At 38.3% G+C, this 19,548-nt stretch overlaps 1 protein-coding gene across 1 annotated transcript; it reads left to right on the top strand.

Moving 5' to 3' along the window:
• The first annotated feature begins 1,337 nt into the window (after positions 1-1,337).
• LOC127431191 (bile salt-activated lipase-like) lies at positions 1,338-16,331 on the top strand. The gene is made up of 11 exons (XM_051681505.1): positions 1,338-1,431; positions 1,754-1,901; positions 3,303-3,422; positions 7,139-7,336; positions 8,813-8,943; positions 9,056-9,163; positions 10,659-10,773; positions 11,002-11,188; positions 12,640-12,843; positions 15,594-15,791; positions 16,037-16,331. The coding sequence occupies exons 1-11, from the start codon at positions 1,363-1,365 to the stop codon at positions 16,218-16,220; spliced, it is 1,662 nt and encodes a 553-aa protein (XP_051537465.1). The 5' UTR covers positions 1,338-1,362; the 3' UTR covers positions 16,221-16,331.
• The last annotated feature ends 3,217 nt before the right edge of the window (positions 16,332-19,548 follow it).

Below are 19,548 nucleotides of genomic sequence, written 5' to 3'. Positions count from 1 at the left end.
ATCATAAATTGTGCTACTTTACCTCATTTACGCTAAAAAACGCAATTGTCCCGACTTGTATAGCTAATGCACATGCACGTTCTCGAGTTGATTGACAGGCGATGTCTGTATCTAAAAGGTGATTAGTAAGACGGGACTTCCTTTCTACATATGACCGTTGGGTGCTGAGCTTCTTGGTTGGGTGTTCCAATTTCTCCCATTCATTTTCACAGAAGTGGCCCGTCTCTGCTAAATAGTCTCTGATCTAATTCAATACTGTCTCTGGATTCATTAAAAAGTACTGATTGTACACATCAAGACAGAAGTAATGACTAATTGTAAGTTAAAAACTTAGTTAAAGGTGACATTTATGCAAAGATTAACCTTCTGTTTACCTGTTGAACACAAATTCACAGTCTGACCCAGAGTGTTTTGCGGTAGCAGGTCCGCGTACCAGCACTTATATGAGCATATACTGTATGGGCTGCCTTGTGATTGACAGGCAGAAAGTCTTCTGATTGGCTAAACAAAGGATCTGACCATGGCCAGCGGACATTTTCAAACTCCTCCTTTTCTTTTGCATGAGAGGTAGTGGATGATATAAGCCCTCAAAACATGCACTGATGCATACTGAAACATTACATAACATTACCCTACCCTGAGAAATAATAAACCGTGTCATAAGCCCCAGTCTCCCTATTTTTTGCACAGACAGAAACAATCTTTGTTTTAATTTTTAAGTGCTATTTTGGTTTAGATAATAAATGGGTTGTTCAAATTATTGAGCAAATTCAATAGTCCTGGTTACGCTTATAATATAAAAAGTTATATTATATTAGCAAAGGTGTAAGCTGCCATGACATAAACCTGTTGCATAAAAAAACATACTGTTAAAAGGGATACTTTTCCTAAAAAAAAAAAAAAAAATTCTGCTATCAGTCACCATTTACTTTTATTGCATCTTTTTCTATGCAATGAAAGAGAATGGTGACTGATGACTGAATTTGCATACAGTCATACAGGTTTTGAACAAAATGAGGGGGAGTGAATGATGACAGAATTTTAGTTTTGGGTAAGACCAAAAAACCTTGCACTAGTAGGCTACAATCCGTATTTCAGATGCTCACGTTTAAAAGTCACATTAGCAAAATGGCACAAATGATATTAAATTTGTGTCTGTTTGTATTTGTCTATTTATTATAAACCACAAATCTTCCATGAGAGTTTAAAACAACATCACACATGGTGACCATTTACGTCTGCTGTGTACTTTTGGGTGAAAGCTATTCATAGCTTTGGCACACCTTGAAAGAGAGATATGATGTCTGGGCTGTTTATAAAAGTAGAGAGAACTCACATCAGAGCTACACTGGTGTCCGCTACATGATGAAGGCCATGCTGGGAGTTTTGATCACTGTTGCCCTCACCCTGGGTACAGCAAATGCAGCCTCTGTAAGTAATCACTTAAAAAAAGATTAAAGAATAAGCACTTAAATAATATATAAATATGTGAAATTTTAATAATTCTCCCTCTATGTTATAATGTTGCCATGTGGCAACATATAATGTTCCTTCACTTTATTTTATGTCCAAAAAATAAAATAAAGCATAATACATATTATAAAGATACTTTTTCATTTAGTAATTCTTGGCAGAAAAACTGACTTTTTATCTAAGTCAGTAAAAAAATATTTATTAAGCTCTGAATTTGGATAAATTCTATGTCAGTGTTTTTTAAGTTTGCAATAATGATTTAACTGTGCATATGTTGCAGTTGGGGGTTGTGTACACAGAGGGAGGTATGGTGCAGGGAAAGAACAATGGCGTTGGACTCCTCCGCTACATGGACGTGTTCAAGGGAATCCCATTTGCCGCAACACCTGGCAGATTTCAGAAGCCAGTTCCTCACCCAGGATGGGATGGTGTGTATGCCTGTCTCATGAAACATCTATTTGTTCTACCCAAAGGAAAGAAAATCACAAATGAGATCTCTTTAATAACTTCAAAACAGCAATTATATTAAACTGAGAGAAAATTTAGGCTTTTGCTTAAATGTTCCTGCTTCTCAAATTTTTCCAGAGAAAAAGGCCCCTGTAATCTCACTTCTCCTCTAGTCTCAACAACGAAGAGATCTCCACAATGTCTCAAACTGTTCTCAGATTTGTCAAGATGCCTAAATCTGCAAATGTCAGAGATTTTGGTAACACTTTTACAATAAGATTATATTAAATAACAGTTAACTACATTAGATAACATGAACTGACAATGAACAATACTTTTACAGGATTTATTAATCTTAACAGTAATTTCAGCACATACATTTTTAACATTGAACGTTTCACATGTTAACATTAATTAATGCTTTGTGAACTAACATGAACTTACAATGAACAATTGTATTTTTTATAAACTAATATTAGTTAAGATTAATAAATGCTGTAAAAAACACATATTGTTCATTGTTTGTTCATAATACCTAATGCATTAACTAATGTTAACAACTGAAACCATATTGTTTTAGTGTTACCGAGATTTCATTATGAACATTTCTCATCAAATTAATTAAAGATCAAATTATTGTCCACTACATTATCCACATGAATTTTTATAGCTTTGTCTTACTGTCAACAAATGTATTTATTTTTTGTTGATACCAAGGAATTTAAGGATAAACATCTGATAAAAAACATTTTATAGAACAATGAAACATAACAGATCTCTGCAATAAAATGTTCCTCTTGGTAGACCATGTCAGGCACAGATTAGGTCTAATCGTTCTTTCTGTAACTCCTGATGTCTAAGCTACTGGCCCCAGTGTTGGGTAAGTTAATCTAAAAAAATGTAATTCATTAATTACCAACTACTAATTACATCTTCTACAGTGTAATAAGATTAATGTACTAATTACTCTGTCTTAAAAGTAATTGCATTATTTATTACTAATTACTTTCGACCAGATGAAAAATACAAGGATAGACATAAAATTGTTATTTTAATTCTTTCAAATAAATCATATAAAATCAAATTAAATATTCATGAACTGGCCAAAGATTTAAGGGGCCTGCATTAAATTAGAAAACATTTTACATTATACATTTTAACATTTGATGTTCAATTTAGATTTTAAATTCACTATTGTATTATATAGAATTGTTCTATAGTCTATACAGTATTTAACACAATTACATCAGAAGTAACTAATTAAATTACTGAAAAAAATAAGAGTAATCCCTTACTTAACTTTTTTCAATGAAAAAGTAATTTACAGTAATTAATTACTTAATAATGATTACACCCAACACTGACTGGCTCTACCTGCACAGGTGTTCTGAAAGCCACCGAATACAGAAAGAGATGTATGCAGGTGAATCTACTCCAGAATGACATCATGGGCAGTGAGGACTGTCTCTACCTCAACATCTGGGTCCCTCAGGGCACAACTGGTAACACAGACTACTTCATTTCATTCAATTTTATTTCACTTTAAACAAAACAAAACTAAATAAAAAATTAAATTTTTTGATTATTTTCTTTTTTTTTAAGAAATCAAGGCCTTATCCCTTATTTAAATTGACAACAGCCATTTAAGTCACAGCCATGAACCATGATTTGCTACTTGATATTTCTAGTCAGAACTGTGCTACTAAGGGAGGGACATTCATATTTTAGAGATTTTTTTTGGACTTGATAATTTGATACACCCGAGAATGCAAGATTTTCAGAGAAAAGATGACTGTGGGCGTGGCCGAGCGACGTCTGTGGAGAGCGAGGCAGAGAGAGGAAGAACGGTAAGGATTGACACCTGCGGGAAATTATCTCTGACAGCTGTTTGTGTTTGCATTGAGAGCTGGGAGGGATAAAAGGGCAGTCCGAACCACCGAAGGGGAGAGAGAGCGACACACAAACCTGGCTGTGTGTGTGTTCGGCTGTGCTGAAAAGCATTAGTGTCGGCTCCCGCTTCCTCCTTGAAATAAAGTTAGAGAAATGTCACGGTGGTGCCAAAACCCGGGATATGGAGGAAGTTACGCTGTCATGGAGTCCTTGCCCCTCGCCAGCATCCACCAAACGCAACATCAAGCCCTGCTCGAGCTGTGCTAGGAACAGGAGCAGCAATTCCATGTCATCCTTCAGGCTCAAGCAGAGGACCGGCAGATGTTACGGAGCTTGATACCCTAGGGGGCTTCCACTGGCGTGACCTCAGCCGCCGCCCCCGCCATGACCCACTTCACGCTTGCCAAATTGGGGCCAAAGGACGACCTTGAGGCGTTTGTGGAGCTGTTTGAGCATGCTGTGGAAGCAGCAGGATGGCCAGAGACCCAGTGGGTGGTCCGCCTGCTGCCGCTGCTGTCAGGAGAAGCGCAACTGGCAGTCCAGTTTTGGAAATTGATTATGAGGTTAAACGAACGGATAGAGGCAGAGTATGTCTGATTTACCACCGCAATCTCCTTATACTGTGGAGAGAGGTAGTCCCCGTGACTTTGGCGACAGTGGTTCTGGAGAGGGAGAAGCTTGGACCAGAGGTGAACTTAAAAGCCCTGGTCTCTTGCGAAGACCACCTCTCACCATCACAAGTTACGGAGGTTGCCAGGTTGCAAAGAGAATTCTCCGACATGTTCTCACCTCTTCCCGGTCATACAAATCACATAGAGCACCATATCGAAACGACCCCAGGGGTAATGGTACGCAGTCGTCCCTACTGACTACCCGAACACAAAAAAAAGTGGTTTGGGAAGAATTAAAGGCCATGCTAGATATGGGGGTAATAGAAGTATCACACAGTGACAGGGCCAGCCCGGTGGTGCTGGTTCCAAAGAGCGACGGTTTGGTCCGGTTCTGTGTGGATTATAGAAAAGTCAGTGTGGTGTCTAAATTTGATGCGTACCCAATGCCTCGGATTGATGAACTGCTCGATCAGTTAGACAGATTTAACAAAGGGATATTGGCAGATTCCCTTAACTCCCATGTCCCGTGAAAAGATGCCATTTTCCACACCGTTCGGATTACACCAATTCGTGACGCATCCACTCGGTTTGTTCGGGGCCCTGGCTACATTCCAATGCTCATGGACAGAATCCTAAGACTGCATGCTGCTTACGCTGCTGCCTATCTGGACAATATCATTATTTACAGTAATGATTGGCAGCGACATCTGCAGCATCTGAGGGCTGTCCTGAGGTTGGTGAGACGAGCAGGACTCACGGCAAACCCAAAGAAGTGCGCAATTGGGTGGGAGAAATTACGGTATCTGGGCTTTCACTTGGGTCCGGTGGCGTAGCCAAGGGTGGGCCTGGGTCTAATTTAGGTGGGCCCAGGCCCACCCTTGTCTATGCCACTGGGCCCATGTGGAAGCCCAGATACCATACTTCCACCCAGAATATTACAGATTATTCTTTGACTTCAAATATTTATTTATAAAATAGTTTACAAAATGTATAAATTCTGATTTCTGAAAGTGTGAAAGAACTGTTTGAATGCGCCGCCTTTCTGTTATTAAGGAAAATTTGGCCCATTCATTTTTATTGAGGCCCACCCAAAAGTACTTTTCTGGCAATGCCCTTGCTTGTGTCTCGGGCAGGTGCGGCCCCAAATTGATAAACCACAGCGATTGCTGCCTGCCTGAGACCTAATATCAAAAATGAGTTGAGACAGTTCCTGGGGCTGGCTGGCTATTATTGTAGGTTTGTGCCTAATTATTCAACATTCACCAACCTGCTGAATGATCTGACTAAAATGGGGGCACCAGATATGGTCCAGTGGATGGAGCCATGTCAGCAGGTGTTCACGCAGGTGAAAGCTGCACTTTGCAGTGGGCAGTAATTGCACTTTCCTGACTCCTCTCTCCCTTTTTTTATTGCAGATGGACATAATAAAAAGGGGGTTGGGAGCAGTACTGTCCCAGATGGTGGAGGGGGAGGAGCACCCCATGCTGTACATTAGTCGCAAACTCTCACTGAGGAACAGCACGATAGAGAAGGAGTGTTTGGCCATTAAGAGGGTGGTCCTCACCCTCCGATACTATCTGTTGGGAAGTGCTTTCACCATCTGTTCAGACCACGCCCCGCTTCAGTGGCTCCATCGCATAAAGGATACCAATGCGCAGATCACTCAGTGGTATCTAGCTCTCCAGCCTTTTAAGTTCAAGGTGGTCCACAGGCCAGGGGTGCAGATGGCTGTGGCAGATTTCCTCTCTAGAAATGGGGGAGTAGGGTGATGGTGTATGTGGTGATGTGGGCATGGCCGAGTGAATTCTATGGAGAGCAAGGCTGAGAGAGGAAGAATGTTAAGGATTGACACCTGTGGATAATTATCTCTAACAGCTGTTTGTGTTTGCAGTGAGAGCTGGGAGGGATAAAAGGGCAGTCGAACCGCCAGAGGGGAGAGAGAGCGACACATGAACCCGGCTGTGTGTGTGTTCGGCTATGCTGAAAAGCATTAGTGTGTTTGAATACTTAAAAGTATCAAGAATAAAGACTCACGGGGGCCTGGGTATCTCAGCGAATATTGATACTGTCTACCACCCCTGGAGTCGCTAATTCGAATCCAGGGCATGCTGAGTGACTCCAGCCAGGTCTTCTAGGCAACCAAATTGGCCCGGTTGCTAGGGAGGGTAGAGTCACATGGGGTAACCTCCTCGTGGTCGCTATAATGTGTGGTTCTCGCTCTCGGTGGGGCACGTAGTGAGTTGTGCGTGGATGCCATGGAGAATAGTGTGGGCCTCTCCACGCGCTACATCTCTGGGGTAACGCGCTCAACAAGCCATGTGATAAGATGGGTGGATTGACGGTCTCAGATGCGGAGGCAACTGAGATACGTCCTCCGCCACCCGGATTGAGGTGAGTCACTATGTCACCATGAGGACTTAGAGCGCATTGGGAATTGGGCATTCCAAATTGGGGAGAAAAGGGGAAAAATCAAAACAAAAAAGAAAAAGAAAAAGAAAAAGAATAAAGACTCATGTTGAATTGTTTATATGGCTCTCGCTTCCTCCTTGAAAGAAAGTTAGAGAACTGTCACAATGACCAAAGATTAAAAGATATTTGTTAATCTTTTAGATCCTAATATATTGATGGCCTTAATGCTAACAGACTTAAAGCCACAAAACTACTGTTTTGATTTAATGTGATGTAATATCTACTGTAACCCTCCTGCTCTTTGGCAGTGTCTATTAATTTGCCTGTTATGGTGTTCATTTATGGTGGTGGCTTCCTGATGGGTGGTGCTCAGGGTGCCAACTTCCTGAACAACTACCTGTATAGCGGAGAGGAGATTGCAGACAGAGGAAATGTCATTGTGGTGACTTTGAACTACCGACTTGGAACTCTTGGATTCCTTAGCAGCGGAGATTCTGGCATTCCAGGCACGAATCTAATCAACTGATTGATAACATTTTAATAAAAATCCCACAAATTAAATATTACACTAAGAAAAATAAAAAAGTTATAAAGGGGTCCAAAATTCTGAGACCACATTTAAATTCTAGATAAACCTAGAAATAAACAAAGAAATAAACACTTTACAATAAGGTTCTATTCATAAACTTTCAACAGTAAATGAACTAACAATGAACCTGATGAATTTGTTTTACAAGATTTGTTCATGTTGGTTAATTTCTAAATGTAAGGTTTTTTATTGTTACTTCATGTTAGTTCATAATGCATGAATTAATATTAACATACAGTATAAAACTTTTAACATTAAAATGTATTAGCATGTGTTGCAATTAACATTAACCAAGATTAATACAGTTAAGTATGGTACATTTTACACTTTACAATAAGGTTACATTTGTTAACATTAGTTAATGACATTAGTTAACATGAACTAACAATGAACAATAATTAAACACCACTTATTAATCTTGGTTATTGTTAATTGCAACATAAACTAATACTTTTTTTTAATTATAAGTTAAAAAATCTGACTCCACTGGAGTTGTGAGTTCAAATTGAGGGTGTGCTGACTCCAGCCAGGCTTCCTAAGCAATCAAATTGGCCCAGTTGCCAGGGAGGGTAGAGTCACATGGGGTAACCTCCTTGTGGTCGCGATTAGTGGTTCTCACTCTCAATGGGGCGCGTGGTAATTTGTGCGTGGATCGCAGAGAATAGCATGAGCCTCCACATGCTTTGAGTCTCCGCGATGTCATGCACAGCGAGCCATGTGATAAGATGCGCCGATTGACTATCTCAGAAGCGAAGGCAACTGAGACTTTTCCTCCGCCACCCAGATTGAGGTGCGTAAACGTGCCACCACAAGGACCTAGTAAGAAGTGGGAATTGGGCATGCCAAATTGGGGAGAAATGGGGATAATATTTTTTTTTCTTTTAATTATAAGTTAAAAATTAACATTAACTAAGATTAATAAATACTGTACAAATATACTGTTCAGTGTTAGTTCATGATACCTAAGGCATTTACTTATGTTAACAAATTTAACCTTATTATAAAGTCCTACTGTAAGTGCTGTTTATGTATTGTTCATTGTTAGTTCAAGTTAACTAATGTAGTTAACAAATGTCAGTGAATACAACCTTATTGTAAAGTGTTAACAAAGATTATGAATTTTTAAAAAATCAAGAAATGTGATTATGCAGAAAGATTCTGCGCTATTTAAAAGTCAATAATCAAATGTAAGCAAATTTGTGACATTGGCCATGTTAACTCCTTTTTAACAAAAGGTCAGATTTAGCTTGTACTTAATTCAAAAATAATGCAAAATAGCACTTTCAAGTGGTGTCAGACTTTTGGACCCCATGTGTTAGGAATGTATGTATAGATGGATGGACTGATGGACGGATTTATTGATTTAATGATCTGAGCATGTCCTGGTTAATAGGAAACTATGGCTTGTGGGACCAGCATGCTGGTATTGCTTGGGTACACAGGAACATCAAGGCTTTTGGTGGCGATCCAAACAACATCACTATCTTTGGCGAGTCAGCTGGGGCAGCTAGCGTTAACTTCCAGGTGCTGCATAAGCTGTTTTCTCTTCTAAAACCATGCTAAAATCACCTGTTTATTTTATTTTCTGCTTGTGTATTAAATAGTAATGAGTATTTTTGTGTAATATCCTCCACAGATAATTTCCCCTAAAAACAACGGTTTGATCCGCAGAGCTATCTCACAGAGCGGCGTTGCTCTCTGTCCTTGGGCGGTGAACAGAAACCCACGAGCATATGCTGAGGAGGTGAGCTGCATATACTCATATGCTGTAGTTAATGAAATGAATTCTAGGAAAAAGGTAATACATTATGTACAGCTTTTAAAAAAACACAGCATACTGTAAGATGACATGCAGATATGTAGGTCCTAAGGTTTGTGTACAACAGCATTTCTTGTCAAAGGCTAATCGTGGAAATCTCACAGATGACCCGCAGCTAGTAGATAAAGCGAAATTACCCACCACTGTGAAAAAGCACCAACATTTACAGTATCTCAGCTGGTGGCGGGTGTTCATTTCCCACCCTGCTAACAATGGCTAGAACTAAACCACTAAAGGGTGTGTTTACTCTCATTCCCAGCCTTTTTGTAAAACACTACTGTACTCGACTTGCTTTTGTAGACTGTGTTTACCTCATGAAGTCACCTGTTTGGTTTCACATAAAGATTAGCATTTCTGCCAATTTTCATTTTGGTTAGTTAATTATTAGTAAGTATAATTAAATAACCAAACAATTAATTCATAGTCTGGTTAGTATAATTAATGAATAGAGATTTCAATGGGTTTCATTGTTTGTTTGCCCTTTTGTTAGCATAAGAAAATGCAAACAAAACGATATTTCAGATACATGTACATTATAATTTAGCAATCAAAATGAGTAAGAAAACAGTTCAAATGTATGCTCAGAAATGCAGCTTATCCGGTCTATCTATCTATTTATCTATCTATCTATCTATCTATCTATCTATCTATCTATCTATATACTGTATATACAGGTATATATACATATATATATATATACATACACACAGTACTGTGCAAAAGTTTTAGGCACTTGTGAAAAATGTTGCATAGTGAGGATGTCTTCAAAAATAATGACATAAATAGTTTTCATTTATCACTTAATGTCATACAAAGTCCAGTAAACATAAAAAAAAGTTAAATCGATATTCGGTGTGACCACCTTTACCTTTAAAATAGCACCAATTCTCCTAGGTACACCTGGACACAGTTTATCTTGGTTGTTGGCAGATAGGATGTTCCAAGCTTCTTGGAGAATTCACCACAGTTCTTCTAACTGTTTATGTTCATTCACAGTCTCTAACTGTTTATGTTGATTCTGTCTCTTTATGTAATCACAGACTGACATGATGTTCAGTGGGGGGGGGGGCTTTGTGGGGGCCATGACATCTGTTGCAGGGCTCCCTGTTCTTCTATTCTAATCTTTTCTATTTGCAAAAGTAATGTTTGGGAGTCTAACATTTATATTTCCTATTGACACACTAAAGCTGAAGATATAAATAACCATCTTAAGACAAATGCTTTTGTGAAACATCTTATGTGCCTAAGACTTCTGCACAGTACTGTATATATATATATATATATATATATATATATATATATATATATATATATATATATATATATATATCAAAAGGACTTTTAAGATAATTCGGAACACAAAAATGGGTCCAAACGTTTGACTGGTAGTGTAGATTAATTACTGTTTTGTCACCTTTAGATCGCAAAGAAGGTGGGATGCCCCACTGATGCCAATATGGTGTCCTGCCTGAAGATAACAGATCCAAAGGCTCTAACACTTGCTGGGACTGTGCACCTGAGCTCATCTGCCACTGGTAAAAAACAAACAAAAAAATCTCACTTATTTGAACATAAATCAAGGCTTTGTGTGGAACTTTAAAGTGACAGTTCACCCAATGAAAATTACACAACCTATACAAAACACGTATGGCTTTCTTTTTTCCGTGGAACACAATAGAAGATGTTTGGCAGAATGTAAGCCTCAGCCACCATTCACTTTCACTGCATCAGTGAAAGTTAACAAATCTGTAAACCTTCTCCAGAACCCGTTGTACACAATCTGGCTCTCTCTCCTGTCATTGATGGTGACTTCATCCCTGATGATCCTGGAAACCTTTTCCACAATGCTGCTGAGATTGACTACATCGCTGGAGTCAACGACATGGATGGCCACATCTTTGCCACCCTTGACATCCCCTCCATAAACAATGCTTTGGTATCCACCCCTGTGTAAGTGTGCCACAAGGTCATAATCTACAATCATTCTTTTTTTTTTTTTTTTAAAGACCCCATGAAATCAAAATTGGAGTTTTGTGGCTTTGAGACCATGCCTGTTAGCTTTGAGATATATATGTTAGTGTACTTCTAAAAGTTGACAAACTTAAAGCATAGATGCACATTTAAAAAGTATTGTTTTTGTCTTCTGGGAAAATGGACCAAATATTATTTATGACTCATCTTGCACTCAGGGGCGTATCCAAATTTTAGGGCTTTTCACACAGCACTCAACCCTAGGTTATCATCTTTTTTACAACCTAGTCTCATAGAATGAACTTTACTCTATATACATTTTGGCAAACTGATTATACTGTACGTGCTGATTTCTACATTTCGCTGCAGTTTCCTGGTGAAATGAACACTAGAAGCACTACAACTACTGTGTGATATAATCGTTGTCACACAAATCAGGAGTACAATTGCTTATAAAAACTTATTTTTCACTCTTTTACTCATAACTTGCTACTGTATGTTATGATATCAAAACACTTTTACTTTAATTAGTGATTTAAAATCATTTAAAAAAACAAAACATTTTAACACTTGTATTACAGACCCACCAACATATACACACTTATTCCAATGTCTTTAGCTTGTTTGGAAGCTTATCCGATAGAAAGTTGGACTTAGGGCTCGACGACCACGGTTCGAGTCCAGCCAAAGATGCACTAAAGTTAAAGTGGCATAGAAGCGACATAAAATGACGTGGTTGTTTCAGTTAATGTGTTTTTTTATTTTATTTTGAATTTGCATTTTAAAACACTATCGGTTAGGATTAGGTGTTGCTTAAGGGTAAGGATGTCTGTTTTGTTAAACTGTCATTTATTAAACACTTTTAGTTAGGTTTAAGGTAAAGCCTCCTTATTAAAACCTCCATTTAAAATTCACCTTAAAAACCTTGTCTTATTACAACCTCATTTTGCTTGGTTTTGGCTCCCCCCGCTGGACATTTCACTTGAAAACTGCAGCCAAACGTGTAATGAAGCACGTAATTTCAGTTTTTCAAAAACGTTGCAATGCTCACGTAAATTTCATGAGACCAGGCTTTTTAATGCTTTGTAAAGCAATTTTGAAAGAGGGTTTTCATTTATTAATGTATTTATTTATTTTTTTAATAAACGAGGGACAAGTCAAAATCATTTTTGGTGGTAATCAACATTATGCCACAAATAAACTTAACTTGTAATGAGTCAGGAGCATTCCTTTAAAATTTTGAGTAGCAATAGTGAACGCAGGCATCTAACAAAAGGCAGACAAAAAACTGCAACTCACATTTACTGTTTTCAAGTAAACTAAAGGCTATTGGCTGTTATTTCTAAAAAGGGACAAGTGCTCATCATGCCATTTCATGGGCTCTTTATTAGCCCACTCTGGAAATAAAATCTGAAATTCATCCATAACAGAAAGGATGTCAGGAGTCTCGTGAATGCCCTGACCCAAGATAAGGGACCAGAGGCCGGTGCTGCGACTTTTCAGGAGTACACCATCAGCTGGGGTGATGGGCCTAGTGATAATGACATTAAGAAGACGATTGTGGAGGTTGAGACGGACTACATATTCCTGGTGCCAACCCAAGCTGCCCTGTACCTACACGCTGACCTTGCCACGTGAGTTGAGCCCATCATCTTATTGCTGACTTCTAAAATGTAAACTCAAATAATACAGCGTAGATAACACAAGGGCAGAGATAAAAAACGAATGAGTTTCATTTAATTCTGCACATAAATTAAAAGAAGCTTAGAAGAGTCATTAAGAAGCATGTAAGATGTTTTGTTATTGTCTTAAAGGTGAAGTGTGTAATTTTTTCGATGGGAAAATACTTGCTCTTATCCTTGCTTAATATGCAATGACAACTAAATCCAGTTAAATCCATATTTTCAGAAGCAATATAACAGGTGTGGGTGAGAAACAGATCAAAATAGATTAAGACCTTTTTTTACTCCAAATCTCCAATTTCACTTTCACTTTTACATCTGAAAGTCACAAGAGATTTAGAGTACAAAATGACTTAAATATTGTTCTGTTTCATACCCACACCTATTATATCGCTTCTGAAGGTATAGATTTACCCACTGGAGTCTTATGGATTACTTTTATGTTTCTTTTTATGTGATTTTTGGAGCTACAAAGATCTGATCACCATTCACTTGCATTGTATGGACCTACTGAGCTAAGATATTTTTCTAAAAATTTTAGTTTGTGTTCTGCTGAAGAAAGAAAGTCATACACATCTGGAATAGCATGAGGGTGAGTAAATGATGAGAGGATTTTCATTTTTGGGTGTGCTAACACTTTAAAGCCACTCCTAACCAACATAGTTTAACCACATGTGATCTGATCACCAAAAACACATCTTCATACCAGGTGGAAACGGGTTCAAAGATAATATACAGGTGCATCTCAATAAATTAGAATGTCGTGGAAAAGTTCAGTTCAGTAATTCAACTCAAATTGTGAAACTCGTGTATTAAATAAATTCAGTGCACACAGACTGAAGTAGTTTAAGTCTTTGGTTCTTTTAATTGTGATGATTTTGGCTCACATTTAACAAAAACCCACCAATTCACTATCTCAAAAAATTAGAATACATCATAAGACCAATAAAAAAAAAAACATTTTTAGTGAATTGTTGGCCTTCTGGAAAGTATGTTCATTTACTGTATATGTACTCAATACTTGGTAGGGGCTCCTTTTGCTTTAATTACTGCCTCAATTTGGCGTGGCATGGAGGTGATCAGTTTGTGGCACTGCTGAGGTGGTATGGAAGCCCAGGTTTCTTTGACAGTGGCCTTCAGCTCATCTGCATTTTTTGGTCTCTTGTTTCTCATTTTCCTCTTGACAATACCCCATAGATTCTCTATGGGGATCAGGTCTGTTGAGTTTGCTGGCCAGTCAAGCACACCAACACCATGGTCATTTAACCAACTTTTGGTGCTTTTGGCAGTGTGGGCATGTGCCAAATCCTGCTGGAAAATGAAATCAGCATCTTTAAAAAGCTGGTCAGCAGAAGGAAGCATGAAGTGCTCCAAAATTTCTTGGTAAACAGGTGCAGTGACTTTGGTTTTCAAAAAACACAATGGACCAACACCAGCAGATGACATTGCACCCCAAATCGTCACAGACTGTGGAAACTTAACACTGGACTTCAAGCAACTTGGGCTATGAGCTTCTCCACCCTTCCTCCAGACCCTAGGACCTTGGTTTCCAAATGAAATACAAAACTTGCTCTCATCTGAAAAGAGGACTTTGGAACACTGGGCAACAGTCCAGTTCTTCTTCTCCTTAGCCCAGGTAAGATGCCTCTGACATTGTCTGTGGTTCAGGAGTGGCTTAACAAGAGGAATACGACAACTGTAGCCAAATTCCTTGACACGTCTGTGTGTGGTGGCTCTTGATGCCTTGACCCCAGCCTCAGTCCATTCCTTGTGAAGTTCACCCAAATTCTTGAATCGATTTTGCTTGACAATCCTCATAAGGCTGCGGTTCTCTCGCTTGGTTGTGCATCTTTTTCTTCCACACATTTTCCTTCCACTCAACTTTCTGTTAACATGCTTGGATACAGCACTCTGTGAACAGCCAGTTTCTTTGGCAATGAATGTTTGTGGCTTACCCTCCTTGTGAAGGGTGTCAGTGATTGTCTTCTGGACAACTGTCAGATCAGCAGTCTTCCCCATGATTGTGTAGCCTAGTGAACCAAACTGAGAGACCATTTTGAAGGCTCAGGAAACCTTTGCAGGTGTTTTGAGTTGATTAGCTGATTGGCATGTCACCATATTCTAATTTTTTGAGATAGTGAATTGGTGGGTTTTTGTTAAATGTGAGCCAAAATCATCACAATTAAAAAAACCAAAGACTTAAACTACTTCAGTCTGTGTGCATTGAATTTATTTAATACACGAGTTTCACAATTTGAGTTGAATTACTGAAATAAATGAACTTTTCCATGACATTCTAATTTATTGAGATGCACCTATAGTTATTTTGCACAAATTCCACTATTAAACGCATTTTTTTAAAACAATTCCCCTGTGGAATTTTTTATTTTTTATTTTATGGTATTTAACTTCCGGGACCAAATTGTTGTGCTCAGTAGTAAATAGGGGAAGTGTTCAGGAAACCTGTTTAAATACAGTAATTTTGGTTGTAGTTCTGTTTGGTGATGCTACTACTAGTTACACACTTCACCTTTCAAAAGTTACGAATTTTAAACTAGTTAACTAATAGTAAGGAATTTTTTTGCTGAACTTCCCCAACTGGCCAGCAAGTTTTAACAATTTCAGTTCGTCATATTAAGAGGTCACACCACGGCTAATGGTTTCTCTTTCACAATCAAACCTGTTTGTCTTTTCCCCATCAGCACTGGACGAACCTACTCCTACCTGTTTTCCGAACCCTCTCGCATGCCCGTCTTCCCCTCCTGGATGGGTGCTGACCATGCTGATGACCTGCAATATGTATTTGGGAAGCCCTTCACCACTCCGCTGGGCTACTTTCCTCGCCATCGTGATGTCTCCAAATACATGATCGCCTACTGGACCAACTTTGCCAGAACTGGGTAATGCTCCAAATAAAATCTAAGAGCAGTTTCCTAATATTATATGCTAATGAGTTTGGCTGTGTGGACAGGGAAATTCCAATTCTACTGTAGATCCTTTTACTCTTAAAGATGACAGGTGTGCAATTTTTCTGATGTTAAAATACTTTCTCCAAACTCCATATAATAAGTTGAGTCTAGTGACATGACTTGCCTTAAAGGGATTTTGCCCTCTCTCACTCTTTCTTGTTCTCTCTCTCTCACAGCGATCCCAACAAAGGTGAATCAAGAGTGCCTGTGGCCTGGCCCCAGTTCACCAGCACTGGCCATCAGTTCCTGGAGATCAACAACAGAATAAACAAAGACAGTGTGAAGCAGATGCTGAGAACTCGCTTCGTTTATTATTGGACCTCCGTGTACACCGGCTTTCCTACCATCCAGAAGAACTGAGCACTGCCAATCTGACCACTGATTCATGTAGCTCAGGATTAATGAGTACAAATTAACCAATAAAATCTTGCAATAAACGCATGTAATAAACAAAATATTTGATTATCAAAATCAGCTGTCATTCTTTTTATGAAATTGTAACATGTCCACACTCAACCATAAAGAACCTACTTGGTAGAAATCAATTGTTCTTTTTCTACAGATAACCAAAGCAAATATCTGTTTTCATTTCAAAATAATTGGCAATTTAGACTTTCTTCGTTTGACAATGCCACCTATTGTGCAGATGGCTCCGTAGAAACAGAATTTGCCTTTATTTACTTTTTTATAAACTGCAGTAAAAATATCTCATTTAACATCATGTCCTGTTTGGAGTCGAAAAATATCTCAAAAATATACTGTAAGGATTCAGGTTAATTCTGATATTTCCTAATCTTATAAGAATTATGTAAAAAAAAAAAAAAAAAAAAAGACTTGATAGAATACTTTAATGTCCTTTACATGTTAAGATTCTCTGATTAGTGTCCACAATGTAGCAGTAATTCATTCACGCCAACTGTCTATTTGATTGTTTAATTGTATTTTTTATAACATTTTGCCATGCTCAAATTGACCCTAAACAGAAAAAAATAGTACTATGTTGGATTACAGTCACATTTTTGTAAAGTCTATGCCTGCTGTGTGATACAACAGAGGGTTAAATATTCAATAATATCTGTCAAATGTGTTTAGGTCATTTTTACACTGTAAAGAAATATCCTGGGTTCAATACAAGTTAAGCTCAAATGACAGCATTTGTGGCATAATGACTTAATTGACTTGTTTTTTGTTTTTTTTTACAAAAAAAAATAAAAACAATTTGGGTTACAGTGAGGCACTTACAATGGCAGTAAATGGGGCCCATTGGCGATAAACTAAATTGTCTATATATATATTTGCTGTGATCTCCCATTCACTCCCATTCACCGCTGTCAAAATTTATCCTGCAAACATTTACTTCTGCATTCCAAAACCCGGAGTGTGAAAAAGGTCTATTCTCACTTCTCCTACTGGACCAGACACCTTCAAGATCAAAGGCAAATAATGCGGGATTCACGTTCATGTGCTGTTGCTGATAAACTGGATATCATTTTAATTCTGTTGCTTTAAAATGAAAATATATATGATGAAAAAGACATTCAATGTACCTTTTATTTACTTTCACCAATAAGACGTGTCTTTCCAACCATTTTTAGTTTATTGAGACTGTCAGAGTGTTGGGAATATTCACATATAATTTATACACATAAAACATGATATTAGAGATAAAAAAAAAAAAAAAAAACATTTCTTAACATTTTAAGAAGAGAATGAAACATCACAGTTGTTTAATCCAATGAGCATTAAGTGTCATGTCGTCAGCAAGTTGTTTCCCATCGTGCCTGCAGTTTGCGCAGCTGGAAAAACCCAAATGCGCCGCCTGGCTCTTGCAACTGCGCATGCCTCACTCTCACAAGACTTTTTTGGCATACATCACCATGACATCACAGCAAGTCGGACAGATTTCTAACAGGTGTCATGACAGATCCAGCCTGATCGCACATAAAAATTCCTTAGCGAAATCGGTATACGTTGACCGAATTTGAAAACAATGCCCCCAGAGGCTAAAGCGGTGTTTCAGAGCATATAGACAAGTGTGACAACTATTTATATCCAGGAGAGGTCGCCAGAAGTCAGTTTTAAAAATAATTGTTTTCAGTTGAATAGGGTGTAAAACAGTGAAGAGAAATGCTTATTTTATTTAATCTTCCCCCCAACCAAAACCCAAATCTAACCCTAACCATTAGTAGAGACAAAATGCAATGTTAGGGATGAAAATACAACTTCTTTATCACATTCGTGATTGTTTATACTAATGTGATTATTTTCTCATTTGAATGGGGATTGAACTGTGGTCTCCCATTCAACTGATGCAACGCGCTACCAATCGTACCACAAGGAAAAGTAAGAGTTGTTGAGCCGTTCCAAATATGACTGATGAGAGATAAAGCATGTCAGTGAGTCAGCATACTGTTGGCGATCCTAGGGTACTGGAACGTTCGGAAACAGCGTGCTGACTTCCTGTGTGATCATCAGAATCAGAATGAGCTTTATTGCCAAGTATGCTTACACACAAGGAATTTGTCATGGTGACAGAAGCTTCCAGTGCAAAGAGAATGCAACCATATATACATACATACAAACACATACATTTAAACATATATACATATAGTGACATAAAAATAAAAAAATAAGATATAAAAGAGAAAAAGAGAAATATACAATAGAGCAATAATTTTGTTCGAATATTTTATATACAGATATACAGTTATGTGCAGGTGATGTAATGTATTGAAGAAGAGGTAGGATATGCTAAAGAATATAAATGAAATATGGATATAAGTAGGAATGGATGGATTGAATATTGCACATGGTTGTATTGACAAAAGGAGAGTATTTGGGGCAGTTATAACTGCTCATGAGGTGGATGGCCTGAGGGAAAAACTGCTCCTGTGCCTGACGGTTCTGGTGCTCAGTGCTCTGTAGAGCCGGCCAGAGGGCAACAGTTCAAAAAGGAAGTGTGTTGAGTGAATGGGGTCAAGAGTGATTTTACCAGCACTTTTCGTCACTCTGGATGTGTACAGTTTTAGCAGGGTGGGTAGGGGAGCGCCAATAATCCTCTCAGCAGTCCGAACTATATTTTGAAGTATTCTGATATCAGACTTGGTAGCTGAAACAAACCAAACAGTTATAGAAGTGCAGAGGACAGACTCAATGACTGCTGAGTAGAACTGTATCAGTAGTGCCTGTGGCAGGTTGAACTTCCTCAGCTGGCGAAGGAAGTACAACCTCTGTTGGGCCTTTTTCAAAATTTAGTCTATGTGGGTCTCACAAAATGATATGCTTTGTTGCAGGCCCGATTCCAGATCAAAATCACTGAGGGTGCTTCTGAAAATAGTGGGGGTGCTCTGTATAAAGTGGAGATGTATCGTAATTACAAATTTTTTAAATATAATAAATCATGTTAAAATGCTACTAAAACAACGTAAATAGCAGTTTTTTGTATGTACAAAGCACTTATTGCTTCATTTTTCGCTGAAAATGACAGCAAAATGCTGTGCCTGCAGATAAGCACATACTGATTTGCACAATCATACAGGTTTATACGTTTTGATGGAGCAATTGTGTGTTCACAAACTGCAGGAATTTTTGTGTGTTTGATGGGATTCAAGGAAATCTGCTTGCCAATTTACAGTATTCGACTTACATATTCAATTGAGCAGAGGTATGCAATTGTTTTGGTACAGGA

This window comes from Myxocyprinus asiaticus, chromosome 40 (genome assembly GCF_019703515.2).
Source record: "Myxocyprinus asiaticus isolate MX2 ecotype Aquarium Trade chromosome 40, UBuf_Myxa_2, whole genome shotgun sequence".
NCBI lineage: Eukaryota > Metazoa > Chordata > Actinopteri > Cypriniformes > Catostomidae > Myxocyprinus > Myxocyprinus asiaticus.
The sequence above is the reverse complement of the archived record's forward strand: the minus strand, read 5'-3'. Positions and strand labels throughout refer to the sequence as shown.